General features: G+C 39.9%; 1 protein-coding gene across 1 annotated transcript in view; it reads left to right on the top strand.

Moving 5' to 3' along the window:
- Positions 1 to 224: 224 nt before the first annotated feature.
- PKDCC (protein kinase domain containing, cytoplasmic) overlaps positions 225 to 26,971 on the top strand; it is a 54,994-nt gene continuing 28,247 nt past the window's right edge. Inside the window, exon 1 of the mRNA XM_088477290.1 lies at positions 225 to 1,403. Coding sequence (XP_088333416.1) covers positions 618 to 1,403 — 786 coding nt within the window. The 5' untranslated portion in view covers positions 225 to 617. The remainder of the gene's footprint in view (positions 1,404 to 26,971) is intronic.

Raw genomic sequence — 26,971 nt, 5'->3', positions numbered from 1 at the left:
AGTCTGCAGAGTGCTGGTCGCTCTCGTGGCACCCAGGCACCTTGCTTGTAAATATATGTATATGGACTGAGCATTGCTGTGTGAAATCCTGACTGCTTTACTAGGAGTTAAACTGCTGGGGGCAGCCGTGGATCTGTAAATCATGTCTTATGTTTTGCAGCTTGTTTCCTCTCCTCATAAGGGATTAGGAGAAGGAAAAAAAAAGAGGCAGTAGCACAATCTCCGCTCATCCTCAAGTTTGCAGATTTTGAGACAGTGAAAAACACAATGAGCCACATGTCTTGGTGCAAGTGCATGCCTCTCTGCAATACAGGAGAAAGGGAAGTGATTTATCCCACTATGAATGACTGATGCTGTCACTCAGCAAGAGGCCGGGCTTAAGAGAACCGTTTGGAAACACGCCTTCCCCTCATTCCTTCTCTGACAGTCCTGCAGCTAACATCTATTCTGAGTGGGATAAGACTCTGCAGAGAGAAGTGGAAGCACCTACTTACTGTAACACAGAGAAAGAGGTTGCATTGAAAGGTAAAGAAGGAATATATCATTTTTCTTTTTACAAGTAGGTGATACATTCCCTTTAACGCTGCAGAGGCAAGTGTCAGACAAGCCCTCCTTATATGGGTGATGTCCAACATTGCGAGGATTTAGGAATACAATGTAAAGGAGGACTTTTTCGACTCTCATCCTTAGATCTGAACAGAAGGGCGGAAGGCTGGAGACCCGGAGACAGCCTGAGAATGAGACGCAGGAAAATAGCAGTTGCAGTCGGGTTCTGCCTGACCTTTTTCCTTGGCACTTTGTTGAATTTACTATGCGTGCCTGGGTTTGACCATAATCATCAGTTACAGGACAGGGGAACCCCTGAACCACTTAGTGCATCATGGCAAGTGAAGGGGGCTTCTCTGGACTTGTTGAGGCAGCTCCAAGAGAGGTACCAGGAGGTGATCCGCTACAGAGAGCACCAAGCTCCAGTCTCTGCCACGGAAAGGCTGCTGAGACCCTTAGAGAGGAGGCTTATGGACCTAGCCCAACAATCTTCATCTGAACAGCACCAGAAATGGGAAAGTCTGAAGAGATCCAGGTTTGATCAGGACATACTATCTCGGTTACATCCCAGTTCCAAAATAGATCTGTCTCTACATCCACCTTTGTTAGGTTGCCAGGACATTAGTAAAGGAACCGATGTACGTTATTTGGGTTCTGGCTATACAAAGGCTGTTTATAGATTGGTCTTGAATGACAGTGTGTCGGTGGCACTGAAATCTGTTGACTTTGGAGGGCACGACATACAGAATTGTGTTAAACATTACAGGACGTTGGAAGATTGCTACCGGTTGGCCTCTTTCAAGATTGTTAAAGAAATGATTTTACTGCAAAGACTTCAGCACCCAAATATTCTGCAGGTAAGCATCATCCTATAGCAATTTCATAAGCATTGATAATTGTTATTTTTCAGTAATTTTCTACAAAATCAGTACACTATTCAATCTTACAATCTAGATTTTAACCATTTTGGGTCTTTTTTTGGAAAATTAAGCTATTGCATTTCAGCGATTCCCTTTCAGCATCTTATGGCTAGACCTTTTTTTAATTAAAATCGGTTAATTCTTGCAGATTCTCAGCATTCCAAAACTTCGAAAGATATAGAAATATATAAAAACTTGTGAAACACATAATAATCGCAAGCGATCACTACAAATATCTGCATGCATTTGCTAGTGGTCCTTCCAAATTGCACTAAAAGTTTTTGAGATGTCCTTGTCTCATTCACACACTGAGATGCTCTGCTTCCTGCAAAACCTCTGTAATCCCAGACAGCCTTGTTTGCAAGCAGACTCCCCCCTCTGACTGTATCGCAGGACTCCAAAGTTTCCTTTGCTGCTATGATATAAATCATCCTACATTTTACAGTTATGAATTTGGATTGCATTTTCCAGATGAGCTCTGTAGAGCTCGGGATATGAAACACATTCTCTCTGGTGACTTATGTGTTCTGGAGACGAGTTTAAGAAATATAAAGAAATGCATACACCAAGCAGCTCTGTATGCAGTCTACCTTTGGGATACATGTTAAGAGAAAAATATATCCTTCTCGGTTGTGTGAGTTTAATTAATGCCACAATGTAGTAGTGGCAAGAACGGAGTGGGATTTTCACATGGACTAACTTTACCATGTTTATTTACTTAGAGGGTAAATGTTTGCACATTCCTTTATGAATGAATTATCTTAAAACCCTCTTTAGGAAGACATTCTCGGTGCTTTAACAGGGATCTTTACCCCCAGAACCGTAACAAGAAGCCAATCCGAGAGGCCTATTATATGCACTAAGAAGTTTGTGTCTCAGCTCATTTACTCAAAGCAGTAAAAGTGTAAATCAGGCTCAGTCTTTCAAGAGGGAAAACAAGGCTATCTGTGTGCCCAGACAACACCAAGCCACCGTAGAATCTTTAGCACTATTGATAATTATAAAAATATTGTGTGGAACAGTTTCTCTAGCCAGAAACAAGTGTGTCATTGTTAATCTAGTCTCGCAGAATAGGTCTGACAATGTTTTAATCAGAAATCACATCAGATTATTTTCAATGCACATTTTACATACACTTCATATTTCATCATATATTCAAATGCCCTGAAGCTAGAAAGGGCAGCTGTTGTAGTTTATCTACTATAATGTTGACATATTTATGTGTAAATACTGTTACATGCTGATGACAGCCTGGCAGAAGTGTGATTTTCCCCAAGTCATTGACTAAAGATATTTGCTGGCCTTTATGTGCTTAAACGGTACAAAGTGATTTTGAGTTATTTTAGCTGAGGTTTATCTGATCTATATGTAGCGTGTTGTGGTGAGTGTGTAGTCTGGATAATTTATACCTACTGTAGCCTAGCTGTATTGTGAGATTAGTGTTGTTTGGATAATCTATACCTCCTAGACTTGTTGTATTGTGATGATGCTGTTGTTCAAATAATCTAATCATAGCTCTGTTGTATTGTGGTGCTAGTGTAGTTTTAGATGCATAACTGGTTGCATTGTGATTTTACTATAATTCACCTAATCCACACATAGTGTAGTTGTATTGTGATATTTGAGTAGACACAATAGCCTGGTTGTATTGTGATACTACTCTAGTTTAGATAATCTATACATATCCTGGTTGTATTGTGATAATACTCTAGTTTAGATAATCTATACATAACCAGGTGGTATTGTGATAATACTCTAGTTTAGATAATCTATACATAGCCTGGTTGTATTATATAATACTCTAAATTAGCCAATATATATATAATTAGGTTGTATTGTATAATAAACTGTATTATCTATACATTGCCTGGTTGTATTGTGATAATACTCTAGTTTAGATAATCTACACATACCCAGGTTGTTTTGTATAATAATCTAGTTTAGATAATCTAGGTACATACCCAGGTTGTATTGTATAATACTCTAGTTTAGATAATAAATATACATACATACCCAGGTTGCATTGTATAATACTGTAGTTTAGACAAACTAAATATAGCATGGTATTCTTAATTTAGCATTAACCACACAAATGTAATTCAGTTGTCACAGAGGAGATTAGATGTACTGCCAACCTTCTAAGGATCAAAGCCTGACATGTGATACATTATATGATTATAATGTTCATTACCTTTCATCATTATCATTAACACTATCAGACCTAATTAAGACGGCAACAATGTCCTATGACTTATTTTTTCCAGTGCTCTGTAATCGTGTATTTATTTATTTCATTTATTATTTTAAAAACCTTGTATTTGGTCTAAAGTTTGAGATGTCGGGCACTCTACAAGTATATTAATTGTGACAAAGTGATTTGATCTCAGTTCACAGGCTGATAACAGAGTACAGCAGATTGTAATGATTAAGATACGTTGAGGGTTTCCATTCAGGCAGGCAAAGAATAACATTATAACAGAGCATATTACTACCATCTAGGATCCTCAAACAGGCTTGTTAATATGTCATTGGTGAGAGGCACCAACACACTAACAGGAAACAGACAAATATACAGGCTTTCATGATAGTTATCTCCAGCCCAGCACTGAAAAACATGATTTAGCAGAAGCAATACATTTAATCTTCTAGGCTGCAGTCTTGCTCCCAGCCAATGGAGGAAGAAGAGGTTCATTAGAAACAGATTATGGTTCATGCACTCAGTACACAGAAATTATGTCATCAATTAGCAGTCGCAAATCACAACTTGTCTCCATGCACAGGTGATGTGGCTGCATGAGACACTTATCAAAGGCAACATATGCAAACACAGAACCCATAAATAAGGCTTGGAATAAATTTGTATTTTCATCAGATTTCTGTTAGTTGGCTTCAGATAGCTGCATAGAAAATGTAACATTTTCTCTATAGTACTTACAGTATATATTACATTCTTAGACCTACATAGTGAGACCTCTCGCTGTAATATAAATGATCCCTCTCAAACTGTATCACACTCAGTTTTATGTTACTTAATCGTATTTTTATTAAAAATTAAATTAAACCATAATAATGATCCCCCCATTGCTTTTAGAGTGCATGCTCTTCAAAAAAGAACATATTAAAGCCTTGCTTATAAATGCATGTCAATAACTATATACTGTATGAATATTTAATTCAATGTAATGCACTTCTATGTAAAAAACTGAACAAAATATGACATAGCCACCATTCATAATTCCTATATTAACCACTTCAATATAATGAACTTAGTTATATCACTTTTAGCTTTACTTTGTTACTATTGAATAACATAGTATTCAATAGTCTATGTAAATGGTCATATATCTCCGTGGCCAGGTGTATGCAGAACTTCACATTTTGTTTAGGCTGATGTATAGGCCTTTAAACATTCATTCACTTGGACAATTCACCCTAATTTGATATTTAAATTTCATTTGTTTTTACTTAAAATGTCAAATAAAACCCTTACAATCAAGTACATGTGAGCTAAATTTTCAAATCTTCAGAGAAATATTAACTCATTGTGCACTCGGGCTTAAAATTGCGCACTCTGTTCCGCAGGAAATTCCCCGTTATTATTGTTCCATCCAGTTTCAGTCCTACACTTCCATATAGCAGAATAAATTGACACCATCCTCGTCCCAAGTCTATTTATAGCCTATAGATAAATATGGAATTACGGAATTCACAAATACAGTGCGGAGTGGGTATTCTGGCCAGGCAAAATTGTAACTGGATCGCTGGAATTTTTGGACCTTTGCTGTGAAATTTGATTGGCGTAATATTTTGTCAAACTATCGCTTGTCCCTAATCTGTAGGAAACTTGCGTTTCTCCCTGTGATGAAACCATTAACCTTTTGTGCGCCATTGGTAGTAGATGGTAAGCACTCACTGCAGGTCTATGTTATGTATGAATTTTTGGAATGCCACCAAGTGTATACGTGTCCATTTGAGAGAGACGATGAAACTACCATCTGTGTCGGCGCATAAAGGGTTACAGAAGTGATTTTTTTTTTTTATAGTTACAAAGTTAGCCTGTTAGCTACGCAAAGTGTCTGTACATTTACTTTGTGAAGACTTTGAAAGATTGCTTTCTTTTTGTATATGACTTACTAGATAGCATAGTGTAGTGTGGAAAGCGGTACATTTATTGCTTATTATTTAAGATATAGCAGAATATTGCATACATACTGTTTCCAAAAATATAATGGATAAGAATTTTCTGGTGTGACTGGATCATACAGCTCACCAAGAACCTCTGCAATCGGGCTGGACCAATTTGCAATATGTAGCACCTATCCTTGTGTAGCAACACCTAATTCCCTATAGATTGTAAGCTTGCGAACAGGGCCCTCTTACCCTTATGTCTGTCTTTTACAACCCAGTCTTGTTCTGTTAATGTTGATTCAAATTGTAAAGCGCAACGGAATATACTGCGCTATACAAGAACTGTTAATAAATAAAATAAATAAATACATAAATAAGAATTGATTAACATATAATCTGCTTCACTTCTACGTAGTGAAATACAGTAAATACAGTAATACAGATTACGGCTGTAAAACTGGACATCGCAGGACACGCATACATAAGTTTTGTGGTCTGCAGAGGCAATGAGAAGTCTCCTGGCAGATTTGTTTGTAATTAATTTTCAGATGAAAATTTAAATACCTTCAAACCTATTTTACTGGCTTCTTTGTCCATTTTAATGACAGCATTTAGGAATTGCTTAAGTTTCTTCAATTCCTTTGTAAAACGTTATTGTGATGGGCAGGTGCGCTCCCATTAAAATGGAAATGTATTTGGTCTGGAGGGTTGTTCATTAAAGCAGATTCAATAATGAGGGGCATTTGGAAAGATAAGGATTTGGGTCACTGATTTACTTAACACAAGGTTTAGCAGTGCACTAATTGCCTCCCAGTTGCTATGTATCAAATAGTCTTGATGGTTGTCTATGCCAGGGAGAACTTTTGTTTCTCAACTTGAAAGTTAGCCGGTCCTTTCCATGCTCATGTTTCTAGTAAGAAAAAACTAAAGAAAAAAAAATAGAAAAAAAACTCCTTGTCTTTTATCTTATAGTTGACTGACCTATAAGCTATCCAAGGCTGTACCACTTATTCATATAATAGACAGTAGATATACTGTATACATTAATTAAGTCTCTGAAATACACATAATGTGCATGATCTTATCTCACTGCCCCTTATTCATTATTAGAATGTGTATAGTTGACTTTTAGTGGTAATGTTTGTTAATCTTAGCTAGAAAGAGAGAAAAAGCTCCCAAATTAAAACTTTTTTCAGGACAAAAACATCCAAGTATAAAATTTCTTTTACATTTTTGGATCCCCTTAGATAACGATAAAGCTTTGTCCATAATTTACTCAATCATTTCCGTATTTAAAATGTAAACTAAAGATGTTTTTAATTACATCTTAATTAGTTAATTTTAGTCCTAAATATATAGTAGATAGTTATCCAAAATAATGGATAATTACTGTATCATATATGATCTATCATTGGCCCTGGTGGCTGAGCTGATGTTTTTCCCTACGGCCTGAACAATGCAAGCATTTGATATGTCTTTAACTATTGCTATAAATAAATGTCGTTTCCAATGTGTAAAACGAAAACATTGAGAATTATTTAAAAAAAATGTTTATATATACAGTATGCTGTAAGGAGTAACCTATGTGGGAACATATAATTAGAGGCTAATTTCAAGTCACAGATGTTTTTGTAGATAAATAATACAACACTAAATATTTCATGTTAGTGCTTTGATCGTTTTATATTTATACATCTGTTATATCTCTTTTAGACTTTTATAAATCTTCTGTTAAAGAGCGGGGATGTCCCAAAGACTGGACAGCTGTACTGTGCAGTAGCCATGGATCACACATACGGTTGATTTACTAGGGTTATTACTCTGTATGAGCTGAGGTGCTCTGCAGAGTAAATCTTCTACTCATTGATGTGTTGTGTCTGGGAGAGAATCCTCTTAAACATTTCCGATAAAGCGATAAATAACGGTACCATCTTAGAGTAAGAGAAAAAAAATCACTGCAGTGTTTAGTACTATATTTAAGCTGAAATCATGCTAATAAGCCATTTAAACAGTAGCAGAGAAAATCAGAAACAGACATAGTTTTTCATGAGTATAAGTGGAACCCTCTGTGCTATATTATAAATTTTACATCCGAGAATAAAGACCTTGTTTGTCAAGAGACATCAAAGAGTAGATAGCGCCTAAAATGACGCAATTTGGTGTAATGTGGGTTCATGTTTATGATTATTATCCAATAATATTTTATGTACAATGCATATCACTGGTCAGGGGTCCATTGAATTATATTTGTGGAAATGTTCCAACATCAGAACCTGATGATAAATAATCCTGACATGGGTCCCAGTTGGTTTGTGTACACTGGGAGCTGATGCTGTTGATGACGTGACCAGTTGTGTGCATCTCTATTCCGCCATTGTTTCTGAGCACCTCACTGATCGGGGAAGCTGTTGAGCCTCCCGTAGGGTGACAGTGTCAGTGACAAGTCCAGAATAAATACTGCCGCTGCACAGAGAGTGACAAACACGTGTGTTTGTTGTTTGTGTGTACATTTTTTATAAAAAAAGTACTAATAACTAGAGATGTGCGAGTCCAGTTCTCAGGGAATCAACAACAATTGAACTTAGGGGTTCCGAGTCGAACCGAGTCCTGAGTTTGGAATCATTTTGTGGTACCGAGTCGAACTGAGTCCCGGTTTGGATCTTCCCGCAGTTTGGAACTTGGATTTAAAAACCGAACTCGGGTTTTGGATTACATGCTAACAGGTCAACTGAAAATTAAGTAATTTTAGCTGTTTTTTCTATTTAAAAAAAAATACAAATACAAAACTAAAACCAAAACACGTGAAGGTGGTTTTGCAAAACAAGAAACAAGACCAAAATAGGTGAATCCAGATCCAAAACCAAAACACGGGGGTCGGCGCACATCTCTACTAATAATGCACCCTTTACTAAAAATTATTACAGATATCAAATGCACACTTGCCTACTCGCCTAGAATGACCAGGAGATTTCTGAAATTTGGGGTGCTCTCCTGTATTCCCAAGATCACAGAGCAGCCTTCCAAATTGGGTGCTTCATGGAGTAATTTGCTGTAGCCATTTTAATCCTCTACCTAATGGTACAGACTGCTGCTTTGAGCAGCAGGTGGATCCGGCATCAGCTATTCACCTTTGCTGTGTTCCCTGAGAGGGGAGAAATTAAATATTGGCCAGTATGATTGGAAATCACTTTGGAGTTCTATGACCATATAAGAGCGTGAGGCCACAAGGAACATCATATTCCAAATTATAGTAAGCAACCTTATTAGTGGATTTAAAGGGACATTCAAATTCAGTACAAAACCAAGCATATTTTGTATTAAATATAATTAACTACCCCATTGAATCTGGTAGTCAAAACTACTGAAGATGAAAAGCGCTGCATAGTAAATTTAGCCCGTAGTATACCATGTGAACCTCTACTGGATCTTGTAGTTCTACAACAGATGTAGAGCTGCAGATTGCCTTCATATCCTTCATATAAATGCAGAGATATTTTGAGCAAGATGCAGTTAAATTGTCAAAAGTCAACATGAAGACAACACAGTGTCGACATGATAGTAAGTTTATTAAACCATGTTAACCGTGTCGGCATTAGAACTTTAAACATGATTCTTTACTATCATGTTTAACGTTATAACGCGGACACAGTCCTGTCGGCATGATGCTATTGATATTCTGTCTGTCGACAGCATGTCGTCTAAATGTATGTATCGCTCCTGCTCTATTTATAACCTGGATTATCATCAATGGCAGGTGTATTCTGTATAATGATAATATTTAAAGCTGGTTTTATCCATTTAAAAAACATAATCATCTGTTAAAATGATCCTGAAAGGAAAAGCAAACTCACATTTATGTAATTAATGAACTTCCTTTATTAACTGAAATAATGTTAAGCTATGGTAGTTTGTCCATTTTCTTGTTTACTCGGTTTATTTCACCATCATTAACATTTTCTCTTCAAAATGATGTCACTATGTCAATTAATGGTTTTCTTTACCTGCACCCTGTTTGGTCCTTTTTGATGGGATATTAAAAAAAAGTAAAATAATAATTATGTTGTTGCATTAGTCCCTTATATTTTACAACCATACATTTCAAAGATCTTTTAAATAATTTTTTACATAAAATATGGAGCTTATAGAGTGTCTCCTTCAACACGGTAACTTTATGGCATGGTGACATTGCCGCCAGAAATATTTTATCGTATTTTACTGGTCTAAAATAAACTAATCCTTTCGGGACCCTGACGTAACAAAGGCAGCATGAAATAATGAAATACACTAAGGGGTATATTTACTAAAGGTCGATTTTAATCAATTTAAAATCGATCAAAACCGATTAAAATCGATGTTGAGTTTCTGGGACTTAATCACACATTTACTAACAGACAATTTTTTTTATTTAGTTTATTAAGTATTAGTAAATGTGTGATTTAGCTTCAGAAACACAACATCGATGTTAATCGATTTTGAACGATTTTAAATCGATTAAAATCGACCTTTAGTACATATACCCCTAAATATCAAACCCGCCATCTTAGAAAGGAGAATAATCCGTCGTCATTTTCGCTAGGTGTCTTGGAGTAGAACACATGTCTGTCTGGCCATTTCATAAATACTACACTCCCCTATTTCAGAATACAAATGTCTGCTTTGTGCAGTAATTGACATCTTTCATTCGGATGCTAGAGCGTTATGGGAAAGACTACACTTCAGAGCATTGGACTTTTCAACACGTCTTAATATATCTGCTGTTTTGTTTCACCATAACATAATCATAGCAGTAATGAGCCCAGCAAATAGGTCACAGTACAGCAGCAGTGGGTGCACAATGTAATAAGATTACAAGCCATATACTAGAACTTCGAGAATCATATAAAGAGTGATAGCGTACTGCAGCCTAGTACTCTTCTTTATGAGCTATAACAGACAGCCAGGACAATGTTCCCAGAGTGTGTTTGTTTCTCATTTCTCCTAATGTGCTACACCTGGGACCTTTTGTCTGGCAGATGCAGGTAATTGGTTTATGTAGGACAGAGCCTTGCATACAAGCTGTAAAGTTTGGACACCTGAAGCGCCCCCTTTTCACGTAAACCACCTTGGTGTGTTCACTGCACCTTGTCTTTGACCTGTGTACAAGCAAAAGGAATTAGACATCTCCTGTAAAGTGTGTGTTAGTGTTTTGCAGTAATTGTCCATCAAATGTTATGACAGGCTCATAAAACTGAGCGTTCCCACATTCAGATCTGCAATGATTTTGTTAGTGAAACGATCCTTCATCCGTTACATATTAGTCCCTCTCCAGCCTAGGTCTGCCGGCTTCAGCTTAATGCAGGTTTTAGGAGTACAGTCTCCTGTGGAATAAAGGGGTTAAGGATGAAGTAATACAATAGTCTGACCGAGTCTAATATGATCACTTTGTTATTTACTGTAATCGTATTTGGCATTTAGGTCTTCTGAGGGCTGCTAATGCCATAATTTCAGCCTTGAAATAGATTGCCCTTCATCCTCCTTTCAAATTGTATAATGACAAATAAAATATATATACTGTATATATCATTCTGTTCAGTTCAACCACACAGATGCCAGAGGGTCTGGCTGCTAAGCACATTAGTAATGGAGCCAGGCAATACTGTAGTGATATGCAGGGAGCAAGTTGTTTAGAGACCAATATATAATTTATATTTTAGCACATAGTTTAAGTATTTTGCCAGTAGATACATGACTATGGGCCTGATCCAGCATGGATCGCAACTGCTAAAGCACACGCAAACGGCCGATTGTTGCGGACTGCGCATGCGTATGCATAGCAATGCACGTGCGCGAAGACCTCACTGCAATCGCCTAACCTCCAACATGACCTGTTCCATTAGGTATAAATTGCTCTGCTCCTGGACTTCCCACCTAATTTATGATTGCAGACACCTGTGCTGAAACACCTGTCTCATCAATTACCTAGTTCAACACAGGTGACTGTAATCATACATTAGGTGGGAAGTCCAGGTGCAGAGCATTTTGTACCTAATGGAAAGGGTCATGTTGGAGGTTATGCATTAGGTACAAAATGCTCTGCACCTGGACTTCCCACCTAATGTATGATTACAGTCACCTGTGTTGAGCTAGGTAATTGATGAGACAGGTGTTTCAGCACAGGTGGCTGCAATCATAAATTAGGTGGGAAGTCCAGGAGCAGAGCAATTTGTACCTAATGGAACGGGTCATGTTGGAGGTTATGCATTAGGTACAAAATGCTCTGCTCCTGGACTTCCCACCTAATGTATGATTACAGTGACCTGTATTCAATTAAGTAATTCATAGGAAAGGTGTTTCAAGACACAGACTTCTTCAATCATAAATTAAGATGGAAGTGACTCCAGGAGCAGAGCATTTTGTACCTAATGGAACGGGTCATGTTGGAGGATCTGCGATCACGCAGGCCATGGAGAGCCATCGCAGAGTGATTGACAGGCGTTTCAACATTGCTGCATGGGCGTGCATAATTTATTTACTGTGACGCCATACCCAGCTCAAATACTCACTGCGTACAACGAGGTTAGCAATCTCTGAGTAAGGTCAGATCTGATGTAATTCTGCATGAGGGGCCGATGTTACTCGATGTTACTGTTGTATACACAGGACTGCAAGGTATTACGGATGTGAGATAGCGGTAGTGGGCGGCAGTGTTCGGCTCTATACTGGCTGTGCGACGCCATTACGATAGCATTCATTAGCATATTTTCGCAGCTGGGCTGTGTGTGTAATCGCAGCTGCGATCGCAATAGCGATCCGTAGTGAATCAGGCCCTATTACCTCTGAAAGTAGATGTATCTAATAGCAGAGTGTAATTCATTGCAGTGGAACCTAGTTCATTGGCTCGTGTTACATTGTCCAGTGCTGATGTGTCATTTACATAATTGTGAAATCCCATTTTTTTTTATAAATTCACCTACCTGTAACACAGTAGACTTGCTGTGACTAAAACGTTGGGTTTGGATGCATCATGGCGTATTCTGTCACATCATAGCGTACTGAGGGCCAGATTCAGCAGTGCAAGCAAGTTCACTTCTGATTGCAGATTCCCAATTACCGGGAATCTGCACACTCACAGAATGGGTCCTACGTAGTCGCACGTAGACCCTTCTGTGCCTTTGCATGATTTACAGGCAGAGGCATTTAAGGAGCGGTGTGGAGGCGGGGGTGGCCGGCAGTTCTGGAAACGGGAGTGTGTCCCACCCATTTTCCGGGAGTGGCAAGCCCAGTGTCCTGGGCTTTCTCAGCTGGCTGGCGGTCCGGCACTGTCCACCATCGACCACCGATGGTCGCGATGGTGATCCCAGCCTGCAACCTCCATCTCAGTGCTGGGATCACAAATGCAGCAGGGGGTGTCATACACCTCCTACTGCATTTGCATGATAGCAAGGATCACAATTGCAAAACTGCCTGCGTGCAGCTTTGCAATTGCAATCCTTTGCGATTTTGAGATATTGCCTTTCCTAAACCACAAGGCGCATGCGTCAAATAGCTAATGTAGTAAAATAACACTTACAATATTATTTATTTAATACCAGCTATTTCTATATTCCGCAGCACTTTAGAGAATATTTGACTATTCACATCAGTCTCTGCCCCAGTGGAGCTTGCAATCTATGGCCCTGATTCAGAGCCGGACGCTCTGACAGAGCGCTCGCTCTGAATCAGGGCCGTCCCTTCACCTTTTTGGATCGGCCTCCTGTGACCACCCACAGCTATAGCGAGCGGCCAAAATGATGGTCGCGATGGTCAAGACCATCGCGACCATCGGGCTTGCGACGAGACCCTGCGGTAGGGTCTCGCTGCTGCAAGCCCTGGAGTGCTTTTGGCTCACTAGTGATGTCAGTGGGGCCACCACCCAGACGGTAGGCATTCTCATGGGAACGCCTCCGTCTGGGCAGCCACGCCCCCAGCACGCCCACCAAAGGGGGCGTGCTGTCACTCACCATCGACAGCACGCCCCCTTTGGTGCGAGACCCATAACGACGGCTTGGCTGTCGTTATTCGGTTCTCGCGCATGCGCACGACGGAGCCGCCTCCGTCGTGCGCATGCGCACTTGGGCAACATCGACCCGCTTGCGAGCGCTCAGCGCTCGTGAGCGGGTCTGAATCAGGCCCTATATTCTCCACCACATGCTCACACTAGGGGTTTTTGTTTTTTGTTAGGAGCCAATTAAACTACCAGTTTATTTGTGGATTGTGGGAGGAAACCAGAGCACCCAGAGGAAACCTGCACAAGCACGGGGAGAATATACAAACTCCACACAGTTAGTGCCGTGGTGGGAATTGAACCAACGACCTCAGTACTGTGAAGCAGTAATGCTAACCACTACACCATCCATGCTGCCCTGTAAATAGAGGCGCAGCTAGACATTTTAGTGCCCCGTGCGGGAGAGAGTATCCAGTGCTGCCCCCCCCCCCCCGCGCCTCTCTCAGATCATGCTGCCCTTTTTTTCTTCTGGGATGCCTTTAGTTCTCAGAGACCTAGCACCTTGTCCCCTCTCTCCTCTCTCTCTCAGGAACCCTTCTCTCTCTCGTGCCACCTTATCCCCATTCCTCTCTCTCTCTCCTCTTACACCTTGTCTCCGCTGTCCTCTCTGCCATGGCTCCTTGTCTTCTCTCTCAGGGGCCTATTCATCATACCTAAAAAAATCGCTGGAGGTTATTAGGTTTAGAACTCGCATGGAGTTCTACCTAATTACCGGAGGAATTCATCATTCCTCCTCCCCATAACTATCTATTTCAAAAAGCTGTCATTTTTTGCGATGACAGCTTTTCGGGAAATAGATAGTTTTCCCAATCTACACTACCTTACCGCAGCTGGAATCTGTGCTGCGTATGCGCCTATTACATCTGTAAAACCAGCGCATGTGCAGCACTGCCTACAGCTGCGGTAATTTTGTGTCCCCCTCACCCCCTCTCCCCCCTCCGCATACCTTCCCCCCCGTCCCCGCACTTACCTGCCCGCTGCAGCTCCTCCGGCTCCGGTGGCTGCTCTGACACGTGTTCTCCCAGCAGACCATAGTACAGTTTAGAAAAAAAAATAAACTTTTTTTTTCTAAACTTTATTGTGTTCTGCTGGGAGAACACGTGTCAGAGCAGCCACCGGAGCCAGAGGACGGACCAGAGCACTGGAGGGAGATGGCGGGGGACCTGCCCACACTGACACAGGTAAGTTTTACCTGCTATTCGCCACCTCACAGTGGCGGATAGTACCTCCATCACATTCCGAAATTATATAATTTTTGGAATTTGATGAATACCATATTTTCCATATTCCCATACTAATGTATGGGGAGTGTGGAAATTAACGCAGGGGGAATTAGCCAGGAGATATCACTGTGTTAAGTCTCTTCATGAATACTAAAATAATGTTATTTAAGGAAAATGTCCTTAAAAATGTTATTTTAGTGTTGAGGAATAGGCCCCTCAGTCCTGGTCCCCTACTCTCAACCATGGCACCTTTCCTTCTTTCCTCTCTCTCATGGGACTCCTTATCTCTGCACTTGCACTAGTAGCACCTGTCTAATGAGGGTAGTAACCTGTCAGTCACTCACTTACTGGGAGTAGCATTGGCCAGTACCTGCTGCTTCTGGTTGCCGCTGGCCCATCGCTGCCACTTTCGCTCGCTGGTCCGGACCTGCAGTCAGTGCAGTGCGGCCAGGTACTGCTGAACAAGAGGCCAACATCACGCCACACCAGATTCACCCAACAGCTCCTCACGCTAACTGTCCGTGGTAGCCTTGGAAGGTGAGACATCATGAAGTAATGATGTCTCTCCTGTCCCAAAAGACCATGCGGGAATTGAAGTTGCCGGGAGGCGGAGCCACTTAGAGGGGTGAAGCTGCCTGCTGCTGTCCTGTCATTTCAGAGCTGGGCGCCGCGCATCCTACTGCAAGTAGCGGGTGCCCAGAGGAGAAATTGTACTGGGCAGCCGGTGTTTCGCCCTCAGGGCTGTTGCGCTCTGTGCGGTGGCACCGGCTGCACCACCCTAGTTACGGCCCTGCTAGTACATGACTATCATATGTATTTTAATTCGCTGTTTTTTTGTTTCCTTCTCCAATATTATACAACATTTTACATAAATACAGTATACTACTGTAGTCTTCTTTAAGCTTATTATGATTATTTATTTTTATTCATTTTCTTATGTACACTGTACAGCGCCGAAAAACTTTTCCTATCTGCACTAACAATATTATACTACAAATTAGTGTGTATTGTATGTTTTTTAACCATGTAATGTGTGTATGTACATGAATAATAGACTACCTATTTACTCTGCTCAAATTGGTGAGAATACTGAAATGGATCTGCCCAAACAGCACCTAACTATTCCCAAACCATACAATACTCACACCCAAAATTGTGGGTATGCTAGGGTAGCCAACTGTCCTAGTTTTGCTTGGGACTGTCCCAGTTTTGATAAGTCCCTCATCCCACAATTACAATGATATGCTCTTTTGAGGCCCATGAATTGGGACAGTCCCTACAAAATAGGCACTGTTGGGAGGTATGCAGAAGGTACAATTAATACAGTGTATATATCTGCTGAAAAATAGAATTGCCTCATAATCATAATACAGAAAAGTTAGGGATTTTTCAGATGTATCAAACTTTCTAAGCTACTAATATCAACCAATCAGCTTGTCCTCAACACCTTCACTTTATAGAGAATAATTTGTATATTTGTTTGTGAGTCTGTGCTATTTTATAACAGTGATATGTAATAAATTCTTCTATGCAACGAAGGTCAAGAAGACCCCTGTCAGATGCAGTGATTCCAGAAATAGAAACACGCGGGCTGCTTCTCGTTGGCATTTAGGAGTTGGCAGCAATAGAGTCTCTGGCAATTGGCACGACAAGGAAATATTTGGCACTGGGAGGTCGGCATTGGATGTCAAAGCCTGTATAGTGTAAAAGAGTGGTGTCTGTGATCTCAGATAATACAGGACAGATACACATGTCAAGGAAGGAAGAGTCCAGGCTATAGAGTCAGGAGCCAGGAATGAGGATGTGAATGGGATAAAGAGGACTCATATACTAGGACCGAACAATCGGAGGTCAGAAATGGATAGAGATAACAGAATATGGACACTGAGATAAGTCCATATCAGTGTTTAAATTTAGTTCTGTAACATTTTGTTTCATTTCTGCAAAATACAGACAAATTGATGAAAGGGCAAACTCTTCGGAAGACCTTGTGTGTCGAGGCAGAAGCCACACTAAACTCTTTCATAATGTTTTAGTGCCACATCACATTCTAGAATACATGTTTTTTTATCCTGTTTCATCAGATTTTATGTGTATATGGACATTTTTATTGCATTGGTAAGATTATACTTTTATGACGTTTTTTAGCTCAACATATAGGTATAAAAAAACATTTACTGTTTGGCCATTTTTGTGTTTGCACATTTTACGTTACTCTTGCACTTTTTTTGCTCTTCCTTCTATAATTCCTTTGTGTTAATATTTATGAGATAACTTGTAAAATATTGAATGCCGTTAACAGTCTCCATTTCCTCATATTTTGACAATATAAAGGTTGCAAAACATTATTTTGTTACATATATTGGGAATTATTTACTAAGATTGATGCAGATGATGACGAGATACACTCACAGCAACCAGACACTTGCTTTTATTAGTTTTACCTTACATGAAGGGACAATTGCTATGGACAAGTTAGTGTACTGAGTGAGTTTAGTAAATAGCTTTAAATGATTGTTTATACCTATATTTTGCAGATTTTTCTTCTCTTCTCTATTAGAGCATTCCTTCAGATATTTTTTATTATATAATATCTCTTTCATTTACATTAGAATATTTCAACATGTTTCTTTTTCAGTTATCAATTAGCTTCTGATAAACTCTGTAATGAAATTAAAATGTATTATGTGTCCTCGTGATTTTTTTTTTTAATTATCCATTTCCACTGAAATATATCAAAAAGTTAGCACATATATTTTCAACACGGCTGAAGTATTACATATTTCACTACAGTGCATGAATATATGTTATTATTCTGTATATTCAGCCTGAAAGAAACATGTCCATTTCTACATGTATAGTGCTTTATGTGCTACATTGACTTGCAGATAACTAAAATGTGTTGACTGAAAATGAAAGTTTGCGTTTTCGGTTATTTTGCAAGGGGCTTAAATCAGTATATTAAATATTAATTGTCAGAGAGTTACAAATTCATTTTCTGAAAACATTTCTGAGTTTTGAGGGAGGTTAGTAAAACATGCTAAAAGTCATGCCTAGTAACACTTGTTTGGTTTCATACATAAACATTGGTATAAGGTCAGTAAATGCGTTCCATTAACATATACACTTTTCTTCATTAGCTAAACTTGAACCCTAGATGTTTTCTCACAGCATTAGACTAAAAGAAGATTTATCTGTTATGAATTGTTCACTTATGCCATATTTACAGTTTTTGTGAATGTTATTAATAGAGATTTATTTATTATTCTACGTTTAGTTGTCCTTGAACTTGTATTTTCACAAAAATGTTGTCAGTGCTTCACTTTACCCAAGTAAACAAGGTTAAGTAGACTGTGGGCATATGTATCAAAGCTTGATGTGAGATAAAATTGTGAGATATACATCACTAACCAATCAGCTTCTAACTTACATTTTGCAGGCTGTGTTTAAGGAATGATAGTTAGGAGCTGATTGGTTGGTGATATATGTTTCACAATTCTATCTCACATCAAGCTTTGATACATATGCCCCTTACATTGTAAACTTATTAGGTCAGGACCACCTTCACATTCATGTCATTACAGTGCTGAGTAAAATGGTGGCAAATATGAATAATGAATAGAGATGTGTGCGGACCGCCGTGGTTTGGTTTTGGGAAATCCACCCTCAAGTGTTTTGTTACGGTATTTGATATCTACTCTTCCCTATAATAATGAAATATACTGCATTTTACAACTGCTCCATATTGTTAACTCGCTGTATTAATAAGAAACTGTGTTCTTTCTAAGCCTTTAAAGTCCTGTCAGACTGGATATATTAATAGACCGAAAATATTAATAGATTTCTAACCGCTGTGTTACATTGTTATTCCTACTTTTGAAGGTTTCTTATTGTGTAAACTATAAACTGTTATTTTTGTCACTTCAATTAGTTATGAAGATACGTAATTCAAACAATGACCTTCATTTTTCCTCTTAGACTGTCCTTACTTCTTATACTATTGTCCATAGCTGACGGACGTGCTGTGTACACATTTCTACAGTATGTAAACAGCTGAGATTTTATGATTAAATAGGGTTAGCTCTCCTTGGGTTTTTATCCAGTCACAAATCCAAACCATCATTTTTGTTACTACTGCATACATTATAGTGTTGTGGTGCTAAGTAAATATTAGATATTGAGTCTGCAAATCCTTTTTGTAACTCTGCAATAGTGCAAGGAGGGATTATGTCGTTTGCATATACTTACAGACCATTGACAGCTTAATAATGTAGTCTATTTTGTGTTTTGTTCGAGAGGCTTGTAGGCCGTCGTGTGCAGTCCGACCTTAAATGGCTGGTTTTGTGGGCTGGAAGAGTTATGGCAGGACAACCTGTAGACTATAGCATTGAGGGAGCATTTAGGATGAGAGGTATCCCACCAATCATTGCATGCTTGCGTGGGTATTTAAGCAAAGGCAGCTCTCCTGATAAGAGCTGTCCTTTGCATTGTGAGGTTTATGACCCAGGAGTCCCTCCATCTGCCAGAGCATGAGCGAGCCGCAGGGGCCCCTGGGAGGGATTCGATAGGAAGCCCATAGGCTTCTATTAGGTAACCACGTCTACAGATGTCATTGCCTATCGAGACCAAGCTCCAGGGAGTTTTGGAATGCGGACAAACCTCCGAAAACTTAATTTTCGGAGGTTTGCCCATATTTTTGATGATCGTGCATCCCGTCCTGGGGCAGATAGCTCATTTGTGTTATTTGTCACCGGCAAAATGCTGCCTTTGGAATATAGATTAAGATGTGGTGTCTGAAGATGCTTTCAGGCAATGGTAACACGGTCAGATACTGCAGACACTGGCAAAGAAATTGTACAATCTACGTAGACAGCACTTCACTTGATAGCTGCTGCCTGAGGTTGTGCAGACCTTGTAATTCTCTAATGCTCCATTGCTATAATATCTCATTTTTATACCCTTTCATGTTATTATTATGTTTCATTTTCATTACAGCAAAATAATCCATAATAAATATGGGGTACGCAAAAAATAAAAATAAACTAGACTGGAATAATAGATATTAAGAAAATGCCGCAAGAGACCATACAGTCTAAAATAGTTATGGATAATATATTGGACTAGAGCGTTATTAATCACTGCTTTGGCTGTGCTGGGGTATAATGTGTAACATGAGACAGTACACCACACAGTCCTTAACCTTCGTGTAATGGTTTTCAAAACTCTGCTGTATAATACAGTATTCTCTGCGGTTTTAATTTACTAAACTTCGGAAGGTCTAGATGGGTAAATAAAAATATTTGAAAGCTCCTTTTGATTTGCGTGCTCAGATCATATACATAACTATGATATACATTAAATTAGTTGCAAAATGCAGCCCCCTGGACTATTTTAGACAAAATATCAAGTACACGTATTCTATGAAGTCATGGACATTAAATGGAAACTGGCACCCAGAGTGTCACACATCCAAATTCCTGCTCCCTGGGATCCACATATTCTTTCTCAAACACTAGGAGATGCGCAGTGTGCTGTCTAGCAAAGAGTTCTGTCATTTTTAGATAAGATCATTCTATTATTTAACATTATTTGAGTTAGATTTGGAAAGTCTAAACTAACCAAAACTGTATTCCGTTCCTAACCCCAATCAATATTCTTAGGGGGAGATGTGCTAAGCCTTGAAGATTGATAAAGTGGAGAGTGACAAAGTACCAACCATTCAGCTCCTAACTGGCATTTTTCAAACACAGCCTGTAAAGTGACAGGAGCTGATTGGTTGGTATTTTATCACTCTCCACTTAGGGGCCTATGTATCAAAGCTTGATGAGAGAGAATATTGTGAGAGAAAAAGTATTAACCAATCAGCTTCCAATTTACATTTTGCAGGCTGTGTTTAAAAAATGATAGTTAGGAGCTGATTGGTTGGCGATTTATTTGTTCCAATTTTGCTCTCAGATTTGATACATAGGCCCCTTAGTACATCCCCCCCTTAATGTTTAAAGTATTGCCTCACCCTGACTTCAACCCTTTGTGAAATCGTGACACCAACATTGTTATCTTATTTATAGATTACAGGAAGCGTCACTCACCAGCTTGCTGCCTTTCTCCTGAGTATTTGTAGTGGTTTAGATGCACCCAGGGTAGCAGAGTGGGTGCAGGGGGAAGGGGCAGTTTTCATATCAGTCTTGTTTTCTTATATAGGTCTATTTCATACTTTGCATAACGGTCTATTGGGCTGGTTAATGCCTGATTGACATAACCATATTATTTAATATTTTCATATAGTATATAGTATAGCTTGTATTTAACCTAAAAATAGTGTCTAAAGTTCAGGTTAGCAATTGTGGGAAATTTCTACAATTACTTAAAAGAAATATAAAAAAATGCAAATAAAATAGTGTAATAATACTATTAGTAAACATACTGAAGTTGGAGCTGAAGATGAAACTGATGTGAATGTGAAAAGGGAATGCAACGATTCTTATGATAAAGCGAACAATATATGTGATACAGTCTAAAATAGCACTCGCATGCTAATTTTGGCTGTTAAAAGCCCCATTATGTATAGGGAAAAATGGTGAAATCACCCTGTACCCCAAACAAGTGCAAAACAATGTTGGATAATAGTTTAAATGTCTTTTAGTAGACAAAAGAAAAATATTTTAGTCTCTTAAAATGCTTCAAATGGCTTATTTTTTGCATATTTTAATAAACAGGAAAAAAATTATAGAAAACAAGATTTTTCAAGCAAATAAATTCCCAAGTTTAATTTGGGGTGTATAAAAATGCCTGTAAATTGATTTTTGCTTAATTGGAAGCCACTTATAAAAATTTGTGAAAAACATCTGTAACTCCCACCTGCAAGGTTAGAAACACCTCTCCCATCAATACAACAACCCATATACCTGTCCCACATTTTTTAACCCATTATTTTGCACATTGCAGAATAACACCTGAAAAATTACTTGTAATAATTGGCCAAATTAAGCTACTTAAAAACCTCTAAGTGCTTACCTTGAAATAGGGAATTTCAGAAACTTTTCACCTGCTTAGGGACTGCGTGAAAAAAGGCGTGTTAAATCTATTGAAAATTTGCCCGGCTAATTGACTAGGAAAAAATGTGTTAGTTGAATTGTGAGTTATTACGGCTAATTGAATATGCCCCATAAAATACTATATTTTTGTTGCAGTGTCCTGTACAGCAAAATCTGTATACACATACACATAAAAATATATATTATATATGCTATTTTACAAGATCTGTATCTACTTCTGAGTTTGCAATCTTTATATGTTGCCATTTAGTGTTTTATAGACAGATGCTGTGATAAGTGGAACTGATAAAAGCTCTCACACAATAGGTTTCCTATGCTGTAAATATCTAGTAGAACGTTGAACTTTTATATCTTGGTCTCCACATTTGTTTAAACACTCCTTTAGAAGGAACGCAACAGCTTGAGGCATTTCCAAGTAGAGCCACGTGACTTCAGTACGACACACCCTAATGTTGGACGCCATCTCCGTACTTGTCAGCAAAATGGTCAGCACACCTGTTTTGCATAATATGAATTGGGGACACTACTGTGTAGCATATTATAAGGTTCCAAAATTCAAATCTGCTCAGAGGAGAATGGAGGGCCTGATTCAGAGCCGAACGCTCTGACCAGAGCGCTCGCTCTGAATCAGTGCCCTCCTCCATGAAAATGGAGCGTCCTCCTGGATGCTCGCATAGCTGTGGGTGACCACCCACAGCTTATGCGAGCATCCATGATGATGGTCGCGATGGTCAAGACCATCGCGACCATCAGGCTTGCGACGGAGACCCTGCGGTAGGGTCTCGCCGCCGCAAGCCCAGGAGTGATTTTAGCTCTATCAGAGCCAAAATCACTCCCACTGACATCACTAGTGATCACTAGTGATGTCAGTGGGGCCGGCTTCAAACGGTAGGCATTCCCATGGGAACGCCTCCGTCTGGCAGCCACGCCCCCGGCACGCCCACCAAAGGGGACGTGCTGTCAATCAACATCGACAGCACGCCCCCTTTGGTGCGAGACCCGGAGCGATGGAGAGCCCGTCACTATCCGGGTCTCGCGCATGCGCACGAAGGAGCTCCCTCCATCGTGCGCATGCGCAGTGGGGCAACATCGACCCGCTTGTGAGCATCCTGCGCTCGCGAGCGGGTCTGAATGACCCCCGGAGTGCGATATTCCCTTCTACCCTCAGAAGGAAGTTGCAGAGCGTTCACAGCGGATGCAAGAGAAGAGAGCTGGATCTGGCTGGTCAGGTCATAGGTAAGTGAGGTGGGGGGTTGTGAGGTGGGTTTGATAGGAGGACATTACAATGTGAGAGGGGATTGGATTTCTTATGATATAGGGGTAAAAGGGAAGAAATTATCATGAGAGGGGGATTGATGCCATAAAAAATAGTGCTAGACATGCTTCCTGTGGGAGATGTATCAAACCTTGGAGATAGATAAAGTGGATAGAGATAAAGTACCAACCAATCAGCTTCTAATGCTGGGTACACACTGACAGATACATTGGCCGATCAATTGATCGTCCAATATATCTGCTGCCCGTAAGCCAGTGTGTGCCCGTGATATGCACAGCCAATGGACAGATATGTCTGCAGACCACCCTTACACACATAGTGGCAGCCGCGAGGAGGGGGGTGGGACACGCCCCCGACCGGCTGCCGGGATCCCGCCCCTTTGGCCGCCGGGACCCGTGGGCACAAGCAGACGATGGCCGTTCAGTGTGTATGAATGACCATCATATGCAGATATATCTGCAGATCACTCGATCTGCAGATATATCTGTCATGTGTGTACCCACCTTAACTGTTATATTTCAAACACAGCCTGTAAAATGACAGTTAGAAGCTAATTGGTTGGCACTTTATGGCCCCCATTTACTACCGAGTTGAATCACCAAAACGAGTGCTAAATTTCACTGCGTATGATAAAGGGTGCTCCAGCCAATAAGCTCCCAACTGTTATTTTACTAACAGTTGACAGTTGGGAGCTGATTGGCTGGAGCACCATTTATCATACAGAGTGACATTTATCACTCATTTTGGTGGTAAAACTCGTTAGTAAATGAGGCCCATATATCTCTCGACTTTAACTCTCTCCAAACTCTGATAAATCTCCACTAAAAGAACCAACCAATCACCGTCTAACTGCCATTTTTCAGACTGGAATTCAATTGTTTTCGCGGCCCGCATCTCCCGTCTAAAGTGACAGGAGATCCAGCAAAATGCGCTGAACAGTTACTTAGGGGTCTATTTACTAGTAAGCAGTGTTAGGAGACAGATTGAAAAGTTATAAGAAAGTGATAAGGTGCCAGCCAATCAGCTCCCAACTGTCATTTTTCAAATACAGCCTGTGAGATGACAGTTGGGAGCTGATTGGCTGGCACCTTGTCAATTTCTTATCACTTTTCACTCTGTCCTAACACTGCTTAGTAAATAGACCCCTTATATTTATATATTAATAGGTTAGATACTTTTCCATTAAATCGTATTTCATCGTGGGACAGCTTTAGGGATACGATCTTTAAATCCATTATATTTATTATTTTATAATGATTTAGATGCATTTCTGTAGACTTCCACCTTATCTCTCCCACTACTGCTGTAGTCTCTACCAGTCCTGACTAGCAGCCAAAACTAGTATCAAGCGGCTGGTGAGCACATGCACAGTGATGATGCATAGTGACCACGCAGGGGTGTATTAAGAGAGCAGGGGCCCGTGTGCAGTTTCAGGCCAGGGCCCCTCCTCTCTACCTGGTGGTTAGCAGCGCACTCAGCACAGCAGTAGACTCCAGGCACTAGTAGACTCCAGTGCTGTGCCAGAGTCTACTGTACATGCGCAGGTCACCAGGGAAATGGCACGGCAACCATTTTCCTGGCGATCTCCCTACTGTGCATGTGCAAAACACCGGGAAAATGGCTGCAGCGCCATATTGCTTGTGATTTCTACAGCACTTGTACCGCCGACATGGGGACTCCGGAGAGGTAAGTATTCAATGAATGGTGCAGGGTGTGAGGCGTGGACCCCCTTGGACCCAGCGGCCCGTGTGCATAGCACACCCTGCACCCATTTTAGATACACCCATACGACCATGCCACATCGCCTTCCATATCATTTTATGTAGCAGCAGTGACTGACAGCAGAGGAGGGACATGCTGCCATTCAGCCTACTCGGTATGTATTGCCTCTATAGCTGGTAATAGTGTCTGCTGGTTGCCATATGGACAACTGACTTGCCCACACCCAGCATTCCAGTTAAAGCCACATGGTTCTTCAACCATTATGCACATTACATTAGGGTGTGCACCCAGGGAAATCCAGAGAAGGCTACACTGTACTGCAGCATGACTTGCGCCACCGAGGGCCTATGTACTATTTTCATGTCATCAATCCCACCTTTCATCATCATGTCCACGCAGTCTCCCCACATATCACTGTATGTCTCATCAAACTCCCCAATGCCATTACCTCACTTACTTATGAGCACATTAGGATGGGAAGAGAAGGGTATCACTGTGCTGCTATGTATTGTGAGACATTGAGTGACTCTCTCACTGACACTGTCATCTCATCAGAATGCCAGTGTCACAAAGATGGCGTCCGACATTAGGGTGTGTCTGGGCACACCCTGGACCCTATCTGTGCACACCTATGATTATGTGCAAATGCTCAACATCACATTGTGGAAGCCTTTGATCTGTATCCACATGAAAGTGTTCTTTGTGACTTATCATAAGATACTTGGGCCCAGATTTATCAATGAATGATATTCTTGTTATCACTCGTTACTAATCTTAAATGGTGCTCCAACCAATCAGCTCCTAACTGTCATGACAGGAGCTGATTGGTTGGAGAAACATTTAAGATTAGTAATACGTGATAACAAGAAAATTACTTGTGGCCAGATGTGGATCCAAACGGTCCCTCCCTCTCTAGATTTGTTTCAAGAAAAATAGTTTGTTTCTCATGAGAATGGATTAGTTAGATTGAAGCTTCTCTTCAAAAAGAGAAACACACCCAACAGTTTTTTTTTCGGTTTGGGAAGCTTCAATGATGTACAGTTCACCCCTATTAGAAAAAGTATTTGGCGTTGTTTTCACTCTACCCTTTGTTATGGGACCCGTGTATTTTGTCACTCTATGAACGTTACCCCGGCCTCCTCGTGCCACGTGTTTTGATGTTCTGAAGTTTTGTTGTTTGTAATTTATTGCATTATATTGTGATGTCTTACTAACTAAATAACTGCTATTGATGCCATCATTACACCATTTGTAGTTGCTGTATATATTGTTGTACATGGCATTTATTGCATACTTCAATATAAAATTTTTTTTTACAAAATAGGTGGTTAAGGACATTGACACTCTGTCACATTGGAGCCCATTTATCAACAAGTTTTATCACATGCAACGAGTTTTAAAATTCTTTGCGTATGACAAATGGTGCTCCAGCAAATGGGCTCCCAACTGTCATTTTTCCAACAGATGACAGTTGTGAGCTGATTGGCTGGAGCACCATTGTCAAACTCAACGAATTTTAAAACTCGTTACATATGATAAAACTTAAATAAATGGGTCTCATTGTCTCAGGTACCGGGAACTAGATTGTAAGCTTCATTGGGCACGGAAATAGTGAAAATTAAAATATAAAATCTGACACTGAATGGCCATTTTGCGCACATTTGTAAACTAGTGCCAGATTATCACATCAACAGAAATTCCAAGAAAGTCACTCCTGGGAAGGCGTTGCTATGCACATTACATATTAAAAGTAAAAAAATATATCAATATTTGCCAATGAGGAAGGACCATGTTGGAAACATCTCAGTAAGCTTTCTGGTTTTCTCTCTGTGTAACCACTACACAGCCATTATTGTTCCATCACAAAATACATTTAAACCAATTATTCTGCCCGTGTAGGCCAAAGAAAAGTGTGAACTGGCCACGCATCTGTTTTAGTAACACTTTCCAGCACTCAAAACAGATGTATAATAAAAACAAAATAACAGTGGTTACTAGAAAGTCACTAAAGCTTAAAAAAATAAAGCACTTGTGTAATCTATTTCTAATTATGTTTAAAATAGGTGTTTTTGCCAGAC

This window comes from Taudactylus pleione, unplaced genomic scaffold (genome assembly GCF_031769625.1).
Source record: "Taudactylus pleione unplaced genomic scaffold, aTauple2 ptg000201l, whole genome shotgun sequence".
NCBI lineage: Eukaryota > Metazoa > Chordata > Amphibia > Anura > Myobatrachidae > Taudactylus > Taudactylus pleione.
This window is presented reverse-complemented; position numbering and strand designations above follow the sequence as displayed.